The sequence below is a fragment of the Astatotilapia calliptera genome, chromosome 15 (genome assembly GCF_900246225.1).
Source record: "Astatotilapia calliptera chromosome 15, fAstCal1.2, whole genome shotgun sequence".
Classification (NCBI taxonomy): Eukaryota; Metazoa; Chordata; class Actinopteri; order Cichliformes; family Cichlidae; genus Astatotilapia; species Astatotilapia calliptera.
Genome location: NC_039316.1, coordinates 33,656,940 through 33,673,079, shown reverse-complemented (window position 1 = coordinate 33,673,079; position 16,140 = coordinate 33,656,940). Strand labels below are relative to the sequence as shown.

The following is a 16,140-nucleotide window of genomic DNA, read 5'->3' as shown; positions in this document are numbered from 1 at the left end:
TCAGCCATGTTTGCTTCCAAAGAAACCTTTGTTTGTTTCTGAAATCTACACAGTAGTTATCGTTACCTTACCGAGCCAGGCAGCCGCCTCTCCATCTTCTACTTTGAGACAAACTCACACTTAAGCCTTTCTGAGCCATCGTGCCATTGTCTAGAGCCTCAAAAATCCCAGCATGCTTCACCACCAGAGCTTTTGTTCACAGTCAAGCTACGTCACTACCTGACTGAGGTTCCCCTCATTCCTCTATCAAGGTCTTTTGCCATCTGGAATTTCTTCTGATCTCCTCTTCAGCCATTCCTTGCCAACGCATCCACTCCACTCAGTGAAATCCCTGAATACTCAATCGAGGTCACAGGTCACTTATCATTGCAAGCAAACAAGTTATATTTTTGCAACACGTACACTTATTACTGGAGGGGAAGCCTTTGGGGATCTTCACGGCCCGGGTGCCGCCGTCAGTCATCTCTGAGGCCTTCCTCAAACCGGAGCCTCAATTCATGTTCAAGCCATATGCCACTACCTACTAGAAATGCTGTCAAACCTAAAATGAGGATGTGGTCCCAGCTAGTGAATTGGTAAACGTTGGAGACGCTGACAGTTGGTGTAATATGGCAAAAAAATATTACTGGACCTGTACAGTGATGCAGATTAATCCGAAGAAGCCAGTACCTTCATATCTTAGCTTGTATTAGGCCATTGTAGTCAGCATTGCAAATATTGGAGCTTGTTGTATAACTGGGGGTGAAAGTGAAGTGAAGCAACATAAATTATTTAAATTGCTCACATCCTAATCTGTCCAAGACTTGAGTTTCCAGAAAATTAAATATATCTCTCACAATACACGACATTACCAAGCACTGAGCTCGCTTGTTTTTGTCTTTATTGGTTTACTTCAAGTCTCTGGATCTTGTATGTTTAATTAATTGTATTTGCTTGTTATGCTTGGTTCCCTATCTGAGTGCCATTTTGTTGTACGTTAAACTTGTAAAACAGAGATACCAAAAATCATTCTCACCCACAGCCATCAGGCTTTTCGTTTCTCATACAAGAGTTATAATAGAGGTATTCTTATTACTCTGCACTACTGTCAATTTGGACTTTGCCCTAATATAAATATACTCAATGAAATATATATTTGCATGTATATGGAGGGCCAATATTATATAAAACGACTAATAACTGCACTCACTGGACATTTTATTAGGTACACCCTCCTAGTCCTGGGTTGGACTCATCTTCAGAACGCTTTCATTCTTTGTGCCAGACTTAACAGGCAGACATTCCTCAGAGATTTAGCACTTAAATACATGACAGCATCATACAGTTGCTCCTTGCCAGCTGCACATCTATGATGTCAATCTTCCCGTTTCACCACGTCCCGAATGTCCCGGTGACTGTGGAGGCCATTTGAGTACACTGAACTCATTGTCATGTCAAGAAACCTGAGATGACTTTGTGAGCTTTGTTATCCTGCTAGAAGCCAAAATCAGAAGATGGGTATAGTGTGGTCATAAAGGGACGGACATGGTCAGCAACAATACTCATATAGAATGGATCCATGCTTTCATGTTGTTTACATCAAACTGTTTTTTCCAATAGTCTGTCGTCCGAGTCATTTTCACCCAGACATCAGCCGTTCACTGGACATTTTCTCTTTTTCTGACCCTCATCTGTAAAAGCCCAGCAGTTTCTGAAATACTCCAAAGATGCCATGTTCAAAATCACTTAAATCACATTTCTGCCACATTCTGATGCTCAGTTTGAACTTACTGGCTCATTATATATTTGCATTTACAAGTGTAACTAATAAAGTGACCAGTGAATATATTTGCATATACATTGACCCCCCAGTATTTAAACAGTACAATTGATAACTGGAAGGTGTTAGCAGCTCGTCAGTTTAATCTTAATAGTTGGTCTAACCCACAATATACTTTTTAAATTCTCTACAAATGCACAAATCACGAAGAGCTGGTGACTCACAACCAACTTTAATTCCAAGGAATTCAAATTTTCTTCATGGAGTTAATTTGGATACAGAAACATCTGTTTCGTGTGACAGGAAAAAGGGAAAAAGGAAAGCGTGCCATTTACAAATATGATTCACAATACAAGGCCTGTGATATATACAAGGTGACAGTGGGGAGGGAGGGGGGTCAGTTCATCAGTAGTTTTATATATGTAGCACCTCTGTTGCACAAACAGTAACAAAAACAAACAAAAGAAAACACGTAGTTATCAGTAGAAACGCATGTAATATGCTGGCATAAACCTGCCAAAATTAAAAGTATTAATATTTGAGATCGGCCAAGTTCGTGAATGCAGTTCGGCAAATGAACACAGAAAAGATACAGTACAGTAATAGAAAAACAGATAACATTTTACCATATTAATTTGTATATATACATACACAGTTTAAACCAAGAAGGGTAGAATATTTCCTGATTTTAGGGTTCCTACATAACGTGCTTTTTTTTCAAACCTTCCTTCTTTAAAACTGACTGAACTCTTCTGCCTAGTTGGTGTGTCGAAAGGCGATAGTGTGACAGTAAACAGATCTCACTCTGTATAGTAGACGAACCTTTAACGGGAGCAAATGCAAAGATAACAATAAGCAGGTGTATCGGGTATGCTCTTAACGTGAAGACTTGGATGTTGAAACATCATTTATTTCCCACATGTAGGAACCCTGAGAACGTTTTGGTGTAAAAAGAGGAGCCGCCAAATGACGTCAATACATAAAGTTCACATCTGTTAACTACTGTGACACATCTTCACAAAATTTTAATGCATCCTGCAGACAAGTCTACTAGTGTTTGCATTCAACATGTTTGTTCTATTACAAATAATTCTTTCAATATTTGACTAAGACATTTAAATACTGAGTTCCCGCTACAATACACTTCTTTTTTTGTGTGTTTTGTGTTTTAAACCCCATTTCTCCATTTACCTCTTGTGATCCAACAAGAAAACACCCTCGTGAAAAGATCCTGCAGATGGATAGTGTGATACTTTTGTTCCGCCACACAGTTTCAAAGCCATGAGTGGCTGGATTGAAAAATAGATATCTTGTTGCTGGTTATTTGATTTTTTTTTCATTATTTTTTTTTTTAAAAAGAAGTGAGAGTTTAAAGTCCATCGGGGGCCCCAAAGCTGAGAGGCCCTCGTAATAATTAGCTTCCCATAGAAAGAAAATGGGAGTGTGCTGTTATTGATTTAATGCAACGAGGTATGGAGGTTGATGCCACCTAGAGACTTATCCCATTATGGAGGAAAATAAAGCACAGCAGCTGACTGAGAACAAAAAGGAAATCAGTATTTAATAAGAAAACAAAAAAAGAAAAGACAACATGTTAATGTTAAAAAAAGCCTTGTCCTCTTTAGCTGCTGCTTCAGAGCAGGCTAAAGCACCACTGCAGACACATTAACTCAAAAATAGAAAAGTAACATGCATTAAAAGAGTGCTCGTATGTCCGTGTCTTTTCCTGCTCCTACTCTGAGCTCTCAGAGCCAGTGGAGGATATAAGTTGTCCATTAATACAGCACTCAGTAAAATCCAACACCATTAGCTTACTTCCTATTGGCTCAGCCTCCACCGGCTGAGTAATAATATAGTGGAGTTTTAATACAAGGGTTCGGGGCCATCTTCCTGAGGAAAATGAGAATGGAGGAGTGTCTTCATATAGGAGACGTAGCCGCTGCTGGGCGTGTAGCTGTCGGACATGTGCTGAGCCGGAAGGGAAGGCAGGGACGGGGCAGACAGCAGGGGATTAGAGTTTAAGGTGGACTGAAAAGGGACAGACTCTGAACTCAAGAGGGGATCCGATATGAGAGGTGACCCTGTTAAAGGATCGGTGAGGGCAACGCCGATGTCCATTGGGGTCTCAGCGTCCATTTGAATACCGCTAGCTGGGGCAGGAGCATCCTGCTGGATCATTGGGGGCTGGGACAGAGGTTGTGAGGTTAGCTGTGTACCAATACTGTGATTTTCTGGTGCTGGCTTTGTTACTGGAGCTTTAGTTTGAGGGCAAGGGGTTGCGTTGGTTGTTTCCATGGGGATATTGGCAGGGGCGGGGCCTGGAGGGGGCAAAGTCGCGGTCAGGCGGCGCCGTTTGGCTGCTCGGGCTTCGTCCACTGAGGGAACCTCTTCCTGTGTTCCAGGTAACGCCTGAGAACAGACCGGTACAGACTTAGACGGGGAACACAGAAATCACTTTTCAAGTACTAGTTGTTTCATCTACAGCTAATTTAGTTTTATTTTAAAGTTTGAGTAAAACACTCACCAGTCGAGCTCTGACCCTTTTGGGTAATTCCTGGTTCAGCTGAAAGATCTCCGAGTGCTTGACCATCAACTGACTCTGGTCCTGAAACTCAACCTGGACAGATAACACCCACAATGGATTAACCAACCCACCCTTTCAATATTTGTACCTATAAGTGCAGAGGACACACAGGCAGATTTTTAAAAAAATGAATAAAATATAACAAATTATTAGAGGCTAAACCAGGAGGTAAAAAAAAGGACAAATCACTGATAAAGCACACTGAAAATTCAAAACTTGCACCCAGACAGTCACCGGTTGGATCTCAGGCATAACAAATGGTTCCATCAACAACCATGTGCTTCAGTCAAAATGTCCTTGACCATGACTCTGACCCCTAAAGCTGCTCACTGACTGGATAAGAGCTTCAGTTAACCACTTTAAATGTAAATGTAGATTTTTTTAAAATTATATATATTTATATGGCGCGAAGGGGAGGCACAGCAAGGTCAGGGTTGTGGCACCGACTCTGTGATCAAGTGGAGGCGTGATTTTAGCTAATCACAGCTGTACTCTCATCTCTGAGAGGGCTCTCGGTGCTGCAGCCAGCGGGTTAACATGGAGACGTGAAAAGAGCGTGGAAAGATACAAAACTGAATGATTCTGTCAAGAGGGATTTGGAAAAGTGGCGATAAATGATGTGATGTCTGTGGTGGTGTATTAACAGATGTTATAACCCTGTAAACATGTGTCTGATGCAAACATCTGCAGTAAATATAAACCACCCTAGATCAGCCATTTAAGAGTTCCTTAAACTCCGAAAGTGGAGTGACTGGATGCATTCCCCATAAACACTGTTTATTTGCAAGTCACTCAGATGAGCTCTCATGGATGCACTCCCAAAATCAGCATCATGGCTCGAATCAAACAACCTCACTTTCCCATGTGTTTGTGTCCAAGTACATTTCAGGATGCGCTCGCTCTTGTCCCAACAATCCTCTTTGATTCCACATTTTCCACTTTGTAAGCGCTCTGCAGTTTTGCCCTATAAATTTCCCTTAAAGTAGCAGTAATTTGAGATCTCTCCACTTTTATTTTTTAATGCCCGAGTCAAAACGCTCCACCATAATCTAGAAGGGCCGCCTGGCTTCTTGCACACTGAATCTCCAAGAATCGAGAGCCAAAGCAGAGGGTGGGGCAAAGCAATTACACAGAACATCCCAAAGTTCACATGTTCACTCACTTTTGAGTCATGCTGCAGAAGAGCATCAGATAAAATATGGAAAATGATGCCCATGCTCACAGTCCTCACCTAACAGTCGATTTCTATTTTTTTTGCGCTGCAGCCAAGCTTTAAAGCTTTATTTAGAGATGATTTTCACGGTCTGGTTTGACTTGGAAAGGTTTATACATTTACACATACATTTATTTACACACACACACACACACACACACACACACACACACACACACACACACACACACACACACACACACACACACACACACACACACACACACACACACACACACACACACGTTTTCATATCTTAGTGAGGGCATCTCATTGACATAATGCTTTCCCCAAGCCATGTACCCTAACCATAAAAAAATTTGCAGGTGTTTGAACAGCAGCATCTCAGAAATCCGACTTATTTTCTTGTGCACTCAGTTATTAAGAAACAACATCACAAGTTTATCTATGAATGATGCAAACTACAGCCACACACGCTCCAAACTCTAGCAGATGTGAGGGCTCGTGTTGTGCTTCTCTTACCTGGTAGAGTTTGTGGATATGTGGTTTGACAAAGGAAGCGTTGAGGATTTTGCCTTCGTGTGTGCCGACCACAACAAGCTCTCCCACTTTAGGAGGGCCACTGCGCAGACAGTCATGACTCTGAAGAAGCGGGAAGGATGAGCGAAAGAAAAAAAAAAAAGTGCTCAAAACATCTTCGTGTTACATTTTACAAACAAGAATTTAGTTAATAAAGTCTGAGGCTAACATTTTCATCTGGTTGCTGTTATTAAATGTGGGTTGACTTTTTCATTTCTCTGCAATTCAAACAGCTTGTTCTGGTAGGTTACACACAATTGATTTTAAAGTTAAATTTGATCAAGTTTCTCAGCAGATTTCACATTATTAAAAGTCATGTTTGTTCATAACTTACAGCACTGACTCATTAAAGGTTATGCGAGTTTACATTCAGTCATTACGTTTTCATTTGTTCAGATTCTCAAGTTACAAAAGCATGTAACAGTTGCTAGGATATTTCTTTCAGCTATTTAAAAAGGAGATTATTTTTAACCCGTGTCGATTGCACGCATGTAGGTGTCTGCCTTGACTCCGAGAGAACTCACCATTATGTTTTCCGGGTACAAGTTGTCACAGTATGAGCCGTCGTCGAAGTTGACCTCGTAGAACGTCTGTCTGGCCATGCCAATGACGGTGCAGTGGTAATACCAGGAGTTGGCGTTGCGACCTATCACCCTTTGCCCAAGGGTTGGCTCTTGTGGGCCTTTGGGTGTTGGTCGAGGCTTAAGAAAAGAAAGAAAAAGGGGGGGTTTAATTGGAAATATGTGGCTTCATTCAGCAGGAACACACTGCGTGTTCTGTCATTATTCCAAAAAGTGACAATTAAAACTTCAGTTTTGTCCTGGTTAAGCTGTAAAAAGTTTTCTGCCATCCAAGATCTTATATCCAAGATACAGTTAAAAAGGGCATCCATTGGTCTGGTGTCATCAGGAGACACGGAGATGTACAGCTGTGTGTCATCAGCGTAACTGTGGAAGTTCACTCCATGCCTCGTGACACACGAGGAGAAAAAGTCTTTATGACTTTTTCTCCTCGTGTGTCACTTTAAACCACTTAGGGTCAGATTTATGAAACGGAAACGGGGTATAATGATGTGCAACACCCAAACAGCGCTCACACCTGGGGTTAGTTTCACAATCATTACACTGTTTTCTAAACATTTTTCAATTTCAATACCAAGCACAAAAAATAAGACATGCTATTTTTTTTTAGCATTAAATATCGATGCAATAAAGGGCAGCAAACATCTCCATATATATTTTGCCCTTTGAACAAAGAATTTTCAGAAATAAAAATGCCAACAGTGCTTTAGAAATACAGACAGTGCATTTAAAACCCACTGTGCCACATGGTGCAACATGCTAGTCAGTGTGGCCCTTACACACTCATTAACCCTCAAAAGCCAATAATATCATATTTGATACGTGTGCTTTGAACGTTTTTGAGACTTCTACACGTCATCAGTGTGATTTCTTTTTACCCCCCAAAACAAAAAAAATTCCACGACACATTTTTTAAGCAAAAAACAAAGCCCAACACTCGTTATATTCAGTTTATAGAAAAACACAAAAAGATATACTGGGGTTTTTTTTCCTTTTTAAATCAAACAGCTATTCCTGAAGAATGATTAACAGAAAAATATTTCAATATATGACTTTTGACCGTAATTTTACAAAACCTTTTTTAAAATCTGCAGCTTTAATAACTGACCAATTTTCCTGGTTTTGCACTTACCTTTGGAGTGACCTTTTTATGCTTATGGCAGGTGACAGACACCACGTAGGGCCAATCAGCAGGTGTCATGACTACTCCGGCGATTTGGGCACAGGTGACGTGGAAGGACGTTGCACAGTTCTCATACGTGCACTGGATGCAGGCGCCGCGGTTCTGACTAGCAACCTTTCCATGGCAGAACACACACTTCTGCAACAAAAGCAAATAAAAAGCTTCTGTTACGTCTCCGTTCCCCTATAACTTCCTCCGCTTATTTATATATAAGCCTCCTTTGATGCTGACAAAGGAAAGAGTTGTCCAAAAGTTTGAACTGAAGTAAAGTAAACTAAATGTGAACTCTTAACATTTCACCCTCACAATTCCAACAAGGTTAAAACAATTAAAACAATTCATCTGCAACAACTACTCCAGTCCTCCAGAACAACCTGGCACGCCATGAAATTGCAGTAATTGTAGGACCTCTCATGAAATAAAGATGGTGGAGAAACCAGCAATGAAACCATGAACTCTCTTCTGTCTGATCTTTGATTCTGTTTGGTGTTCTTACAGGTTTTCACTCATTAAGAGAATGGCTGTTTTCAGTCTTCCCGTTATCACGCTTTTGGGCTGAGTGTCTGTACAGTGGTGACAATTGTGTCTTAAAACTGAACTGTCACTCTGACACTCAGTTCATTTATGCCAATTCATTTTTCCTCCCTCCATCCCTTTTGGCATCTTCCATAACTTGTTTAGCCTCATTGCTCTTCTCTCCTTCCAGATCTCTTAATTCTGGTCTGAAATTCCCAGCAGTCTGCAAACTCTTTGCCTTTTCTGTGACAATTTAATATAACACATGATCCCTGCAAACCCACAACCATTATTTTAATTAAAGTCTTACAACTCTCAGTGCTGACTGCTCTTATGCGTGCATCGTTCAAACAGCAGAGAAGAAATCCCTAGTTTAAAGGGGGAAAAAAAAATCTTTTTTTTCCTGTTTCTCCTCCTTTATGTGCAGCTGTAATGTGGTGCCAATCAATAAAAAAGTAAATTTAAAAAGTCAAACTTCAGTTTTTACTGGTGCAAGGCAGCTACTTTGCCAGCTGGTGAGGTTTTCCCCAGGCAGGTAGGCACCAGAGCAGAGGACAGGATGAAACTCAGCAGCTCAAGAAACATTAGCTGCTTGATTTATTTATATGTAAAGTGCATTGCAGATTAATATTGAGAAGATTAATTTTAAAGAAAAACCATCTTTGAGCTGACTTTGGGATCAAATTATATGAACTCATTGTTAACTGTATTTATTTATTTCTGATGTGGTCATAGCAAAATTATCTTTGCACACAGTGTTTTAGAACAAATTGGTGCTTGCAAATTATAATTATACAACAAGGTGCTGGAAACAATCCTTGCAGATTTTGGTCCCTGCTGAAATGACAGCATCACACAGTTGCTGCAGATCTGTCAGCTGCACATCCATGATGTGAATCTGCTGTGTAGTGTAGAACTGCATCATCGTCCGTGTTGGCAGGTTGAATTTCTTCAGCTGCCTCAGGAAGTACATCCTCTGCTGGGCTTTCTTGATGACGGAGGTGATGGTGGGCTCCCACTTCAGGTCCTGGGTGATGGTGGTACCCAGGAAGCGGAATGAGTCCACAGAGGTGATGGGGGTGTCAGTCAGGATGATGGGGGGGAGTGGGGCTGTGTGCTTCCTGAAGTCCACAATAATCTCCACTGTCTTCTGGGCATTCAGCACCAGGTTGTTGTGGCTGCACCAGGACACCAGACGTTCTACCTCCCTCCTGTAGGCAGACTCGTCCCCGTCCGAAATGAGTCCAATAACGGTGGTGTCATCTGCAAACTTGATTAGCTTGACAGACTGGTGGGTGGAGGTGCAGCAGTTGGTGTACAGGGAGAAGAGCAGAGGAGAAAGAACACAGCCCTGAGGGGAGCCGGTGCTGATGGTCCGGGAGTCCGAGACATTCTTTCCCAGCCTCACATGCTGCTTCCTGTCCGTCAGGAAGTCAGTGATCCACCGGCAGATGGGATCAGGCACATTCATCTGGGAAAGCTTGCCTCGGAGATGGTCTGGAAGGATGGTGTTGAAGGCAGAGCTGAAGTCCACAAACAGGATCCTGGCGTAGGTTCCTGGGGAGTCCAGATGCTGCAGGATGAAGTGTAGGGCCATGTTGATGGCGTCGTCTACAGACCTGTTGGCTCTATATGCAAACTGCAGGGGGTCCAGGAGGGGGGCCGTGAGGGTCCTGAGATGGGAGAGAACTAGGCGCTCAAAAGACTTCATGACCACAGATGTCAGAGCCACGGGTCTGTAGTCATTTAGTCCAGTGATCCTAGGTTTCTTGGGGACAGGGATTATGGTGGAGGACTTGAAGCAGGCAGGCACATGACATGCCTGCAGTGAGGAGTTGAAAATGCCAGAAAACACTGGGGCCAGCTCGTTTGCACAGTGTCTGAGGGTGGCAGGAGACACGCCGTCTGGGCCGGGAGCTTTCCGAGCATTCAGGTTCTTAAACTGCTTCCTCACATCTGCTTCATGAATATCAGAATCAGAATCAGAAAGGGGTTTATTGCCAAATGTTGAGCAGGTTTACAACATTAGGAAATTGCTGCGGTGCTTCAGTGCATGAAGAGTTGAATATGAAGAGTTGTGGTGGGAGGAGGTGGTGTGAAATCCTCTTTTGTGTGGGGTGAGGAGGGGGGTGTTGTAGGTGAACGGTTTGAAGGTGGTGATGGCTCTATGTAGGGGGGAGAGGTGGGGGAATTAGTGTCCAAAGTGTCTCTATTGTTGGGGCTGTTGGAGGTGTGAAGGCTGCCTGATGGCTCGTCAAAACGGCAGTAGAAGTCGTTAAGGGTGTTGGCTAAGAGCAAGTCATCAGTGGAGTGGGGGGTTTTAGGCTTGTAGTTTGTGATATTCCTAAAACCTTTCCACACAGAGGCCGAGTCATTCTCTGAGATCTGCTGCTGCATCTTCTCAGAGTACTGATGTTTAGCAATGTCCACTTCTTTAGTGAACCTGTACTTGGCCTCTCTGTAGCAGTCCCTGTCTCCGCTTCTGAACGCAACATTTTTCAGATCTTCTGTCCAGTGACCTACTGCAAAGTGTAGTCTCTGTTTCCCATTCTTAGCCAACAGGAGTGGCGACCAATGCAACTGCTGCCATTCTTCCCCCAACCCCTTGCATCAATAAGGCATTGTCACAAAGAATTGCAAAGAATTTTTTCAGGCCATATTTTTGCAAACCTTTGTGATAGTTGTGTGTGAAAAAAATCCCAGCCTGGTTGCCGATGCCTGTTTTAAAGTTTTGCAGGTCATTAAAGACACTTATACATTTTATTTAAGTGACTTGCAGCTCTAAGCTTGAAACGGTTTTCTCACAAGAGCAAAAATCGCAGTTCCTCTACACACAATATGCAAAAGATGCATCAGCTGAGGAATTGAACAGTGTTACCTGAGAAATTCCAAAATAACGAAGACAAAAGTAATGAGTTTTAAATCTCTCCATCACTGGAAACTCAGTGTTCAAAGATGGGAGGGAAAACACTGATTGCTGATCACAGTGCAATATAAACTGGTTCCTAGCATGCGTATTCACATTTGATCAGCGCAGTCATCCAAATCATTAGACCGCAGAGCTTCTCTGCTCACAGTCTTTTAAGAAGAGACTGAGGAAACGTGCTTAGACAGCACTCAGATGCAAATGTCACCCAGCTTGTCCTTTGATAGATTATTCAGAGAGACGGGGAGGGAAAGAGGTGACATTATTTGCAGATTTGTGATAATGCACCAGCAAGCACTGCTACTTACTGTGAAGTAGGATTGGGTGAATGGAGAAGGGGAGCTACCCACGAGATCGATGCAGTTCGTTTGGCACAGCGAGAAATGACAGCTGATTATTCAGCCATGCCCCTCAGCACATCTGTTTTTACCCTATATCATCCCTGGCTTCCAAAAAAGAAGGAGGAGGAGGAAAAAAAATATCTATCCATTCAAACAAAAAAAAGCCTGAAATTCACCTAAATAGTATAAGCAAAACAGCTACAGTGCACAATGTACACTAAGAAGCATAAACCTTCGCCAAAAAGAAACTAGGTAAAAATCTTGGATGTATTTCAAAGTAGCTCTCTGCCCGTTTCACTTTACATAACAACACAAAGAGACATGTAACTCTCTTATTTGTCACCGTCTGATCTTACTAGATTCTTGCGGGTTTCTGGGACGGCGCTGACGTCCACTGGCCCCCTCTCAATGGCATCAATGAAACGAGCTTCAGCCACGGCGATAGCACAGATGACATGAACCCACCTGGTGAAGCAATGAATAGTTTGGCGAGAACAAATTCAAAACAGGGAAATATAGATTCACTGTAAGATTTTTTTTATATGAAAATCTTTATTTTGCTCTGAGTATAAGCTTGATGAACCATTATTTGTTATTTTTGTAATTTGTGAATTTCCATCAGCTCAAACACGTGGCACTAACCGGTTGTCTGTGGTAGTCTTCAAAGCTCCCCCTCTCAAGTTACAAAGACAGCACTCCTTAAGAAAAGATAATACGAGAACAGAGAAAAAGAGGATTAAGTATAGAAATGGAGAACACATTGACACCGTTCCTCCCACACCTTAGCCAAATCAGTCTTTTCTAAACAAAGCTTGGTTTGGACTTGTGATTGATGTCATGTTGCCTAGCAGCAATCATTAGAAGAAGAGATGTAGGGTCAACGTGTCCTCAGAGGCTCTAATTCAAGTCAGATCTAATAAACATTTTCAACTAAACCTGCAGTTCTGGAGAATAACTGCTATTCCTGAAGTGGTTTTATTTTATGTGGGGGTGGGATGGGATTGGCTCATTTGCAGCCACCACTCACCACTGTCCAGGCTCCCGCTGCACACCTAGAGCACATCCAGGAATCACCAACAGAGTCAGGCTTCACGCCATAACAACCTGTTAGAGAAGAGATGCTACTGACTGTGCTCATCCATTTCATCATTTCATGTCATTTCAATGCATCGATATTCAGTGATGACAGCGCATGGCAACATTACCGCCTTTTTTCTATTTCTTTAAACAAATTTTGTACACATTTCTGCAAATTACTTCTCACCAAACATGTTTTTAAGCATTCTGTTCACACTTTCAGCCCATCACCATCTCCAGCTTAAGCTTCTGAAGAAAAGGGCATGCAGGTTTATGTAACACCTGTACATGTGTGAATGATTCTTAGGCAGATGTCTACTCCAGCACAATGAGGAGCAAAGGTGTTTTGACAGGATTTCGTTCTGCTTCGTGCTCTCTTACGAACATCTGCGCCGTTTCCCCAGACTGAGTCAAACTCGTCCCTGGATAACTAATGAACTGGATAATAAGAACCGAGGAGAGGAGGGTCGATGTTGTGATGTGGCACAAAACATCCATTTATGCATACATTTCCAGGAAGGGCTGATTAGCGACACACTTGATGAGTCAATGCGTTCATCTGCATCGTTTACAGCATAAAACTTTACTAAAAATGTTCAGTCTAGATAGACGTCCTTACATTTGGCAATAAAAAGAAGAGCCACGCACAGAGAGATTCCTGGGATGACTCAGTCTTACAGAATCTTAACAAGCTGCCTGTCTTTTCATGCTTCGCTTCGACAGAAGCAACATGCCGTTAAAAGTCAACTATATAGTGGAAAGGCAGGGTAAATATGAGCTGGGGAAGTGTATGGTGTGTTGGTTTTTAGAGACACCTTTGCATGACCTTTGCCAGCCTCTTAGCCAGTTTAACCAGAGCTGAGAAGAGTTACACTAGAAAGCTTCACTGAGTCTGGCAACAGGGAATTGAGCAGTCTATTGCACTGCTGTATTGAAGTCTCATCCTCTGTGCCTCTGCCCATTTTCCTGAAACTATTCTCAGGGGTCTCAGGTGTGAGAAAATGTTGTGAGCACTAGATAGACTGAAGTTTATGTGTAAAACTTGCTGGTCCGTGTTGGCATTAATTTATAAAACAGACATTCTCCGCATTATGAATTAAATGCTGATGAACTGGATCAAATTCAGCTCTTTGACAACACAGAGAGGAAAAAGAATTTGAAATCTACAAAGTATTGAGGGGGGAAAAGAAGTCTCCACACTTACAGATCCTTACTTTACAACGATTAACATCTATTATACAGTTTCAGATTTGTGTTTTACCCACTGATTGAATGTGCACGTGGAAAATCAAGTCAAAAGATCAAATTCTTGTGTCCATTAGATACCCGATGTCTCAGCAGGCATACAAATGCTAACTGGCTCTAATCAAAAGCCATATTAAAATTGTCTTTGCTGGAAAGCTTTCTGTTGCAACAACAGTGTTAAATTTCATTACTAGCACAGAGGCAGTGTGTTGCCATCAGATTTATTTTTATTGCTCATCTAATAAAACATCAACTAGTACAGATGTCCGCAGGTGTACTAGTAAGCTCTCTATCACACAGAGGGTACAACAAATGAGCTCGTGTCCCAATGTTAAACCAACACAGCCAAAATCTTTTCAGTTTTATACTTACTAGCATGAACCTGCATTTGGCAAGATGAACAGCAGATCAGGAGGCTGGTTCCATCCTCCCCAATGTGATAGTTGGTGGGTGGTGGCTCCGTGTTTCCTGCTCCGACGCTGAAGCACATCTCTGGGACCAGTGGACGAGTCAAGCTGCCATGACGGGGAAATGAAGCGCCCAGGGTTTCGTTATCAGTGGAGACATCTTTCTGTGGTTGGAAAGATCAGGAAAAAAGACAAGTTAAATGTTAGTTTGTTGCCCACTATTTATGTCTGTTCTAATGGGTCTGACCTGCCATTGTTATATGAACCACTCCTATGTGCCTGGAGTGTACCTACCTTTGTGTACGGACAGAAGAGTGAGCAGACAGCACAGTGTGGTTTGAGCGCAGCTACTGCAGCATTGAAGGCTTTCTCTGCCAGGAAGTTAGGTGAGTGATTCTGCCACAGGTGCTCCTGCTTCTTCATGTCGCTATCCATTGGCATGGGGGAGGCCATATCTGTGGGTAAAGAATTCAAATGCATGAGTGTGCTTGTTAGACGGAGCTGGGGAGGATAACACATACTGCAGTCGTGTTGAGAGATTTGTTACCGCTAATGATTTTTATTTTTCTCTAAAATGCACGTCAAGCATTTTGAGAGAAGCTCCAGAATGTTTTTCATAAGGGAGCTCTCGCCAAGAGACGGGAACAGCACATTCTGGCCCTGCACAATAACAACACCACTCCTGATATAATTGGCTGATGAACACAAACAGCACTGACATCAATAATATGCTGTCCAGAGTCAGGAATCAATTTTAAAGTGATGCCTTGAAGCTACTGATCCAAACACTTTGTCAGACCTGGACCGAAGGCAGGAAGATATTTTCACAAGCTTCCCATTTAAGTGTTTTTTTCCCCTCCCCTTCCACCCTTCACCACAAGTCTTATTTTTCTCCTTGTCACCCCACCCACCCTTTTAAAGAACAAACCCTAAGTCGGGTCCCCTGCTGCCAACTCAAAGTGACTTTGAAAGCAGGTAATTGGAAGTCATGATCCCCTGATCAATAAGTGTCAGTCAGAAAATGAAAGGAAAAACACTGAAGAGAGAGTAGTCTTGATTTCATTATCTCCATGGGGAGCTTCAGACCTGCTTGTTTTTCTTCCCCCGAATCAACAAGAAAAACAAACAACAAAACAACAACAATAGTATCTTATTCGTATTTATGTACAAGAGCTGGATGAACCTTTGGCTGTGCAGTCTATCCAGACTCATAATGCTTTTTATGTAGTGACTACTAGGAATTTATTAGATGGGTTCCAAAGACTAGCAACTTCAATTCAAACACTGAAAATGATCACAATATTTCCGATTTCTCCTTCCCTGCTTCCCGTGTTATGGCCAAAAAGGTGTTTTTGTAGAACACTACACCATTATAGTGACGATGGCCAATTACCATTTAGGTAAAAATATATATAAACATCATGCCATGTCTCTTTGTGATGCTTGACATATTTGTGAAATTTCATGATGCCGTCTAAATTTGTGGGTTTGCGGCACCCTTCAAATTCTAATTAGTTCATCTCTGAGTCCAAGTAAACAAATCTGTCGCAAAGCTGAAGTGCTAACTACTTTGGGCTGCTCCCTTATTCACGGTGGGTCACCACAGCAGGTAGCTCTGCGTGTTCGATTTGGCAGATTTTTATGCCGGATGCCTTTCCTGACGCAGGGGATATGTGCCTCCTCCCGGGATCAAACTGTGGAGCTTTCACTAGAATGTGTAAACCACGACGCCGTAGAGACGACACCTGTGCCAAATCTGAAGTAACTA

General features: G+C 42.3%; 1 protein-coding gene across 1 annotated transcript in view; it reads right to left on the bottom strand.

Moving 5' to 3' along the window:
• Positions 1–1,972: 1,972 nt before the first annotated feature.
• The window catches only part of kdm4b (lysine (K)-specific demethylase 4B), a 42,333-nt gene continuing 28,165 nt past the window's right edge, over positions 1,973–16,140 (bottom strand). The window contains exons 13-22 of the mRNA XM_026194264.1: positions 14,667–14,827; positions 14,338–14,536; positions 12,671–12,747; positions 12,286–12,341; positions 12,000–12,108; positions 7,810–7,998; positions 6,621–6,797; positions 6,040–6,159; positions 4,284–4,376; positions 1,973–4,168 (exon numbers count right to left, since the gene is read on the bottom strand). Coding sequence (XP_026050049.1) covers positions 3,623–4,168; positions 4,284–4,376; positions 6,040–6,159; positions 6,621–6,797; positions 7,810–7,998; positions 12,000–12,108; positions 12,286–12,341; positions 12,671–12,747; positions 14,338–14,536; positions 14,667–14,827 — 1,727 coding nt within the window. The 3' untranslated portion in view covers positions 1,973–3,622. The remainder of the gene's footprint in view (positions 4,169–4,283; positions 4,377–6,039; positions 6,160–6,620; positions 6,798–7,809; positions 7,999–11,999; positions 12,109–12,285; positions 12,342–12,670; positions 12,748–14,337; positions 14,537–14,666; positions 14,828–16,140) is intronic.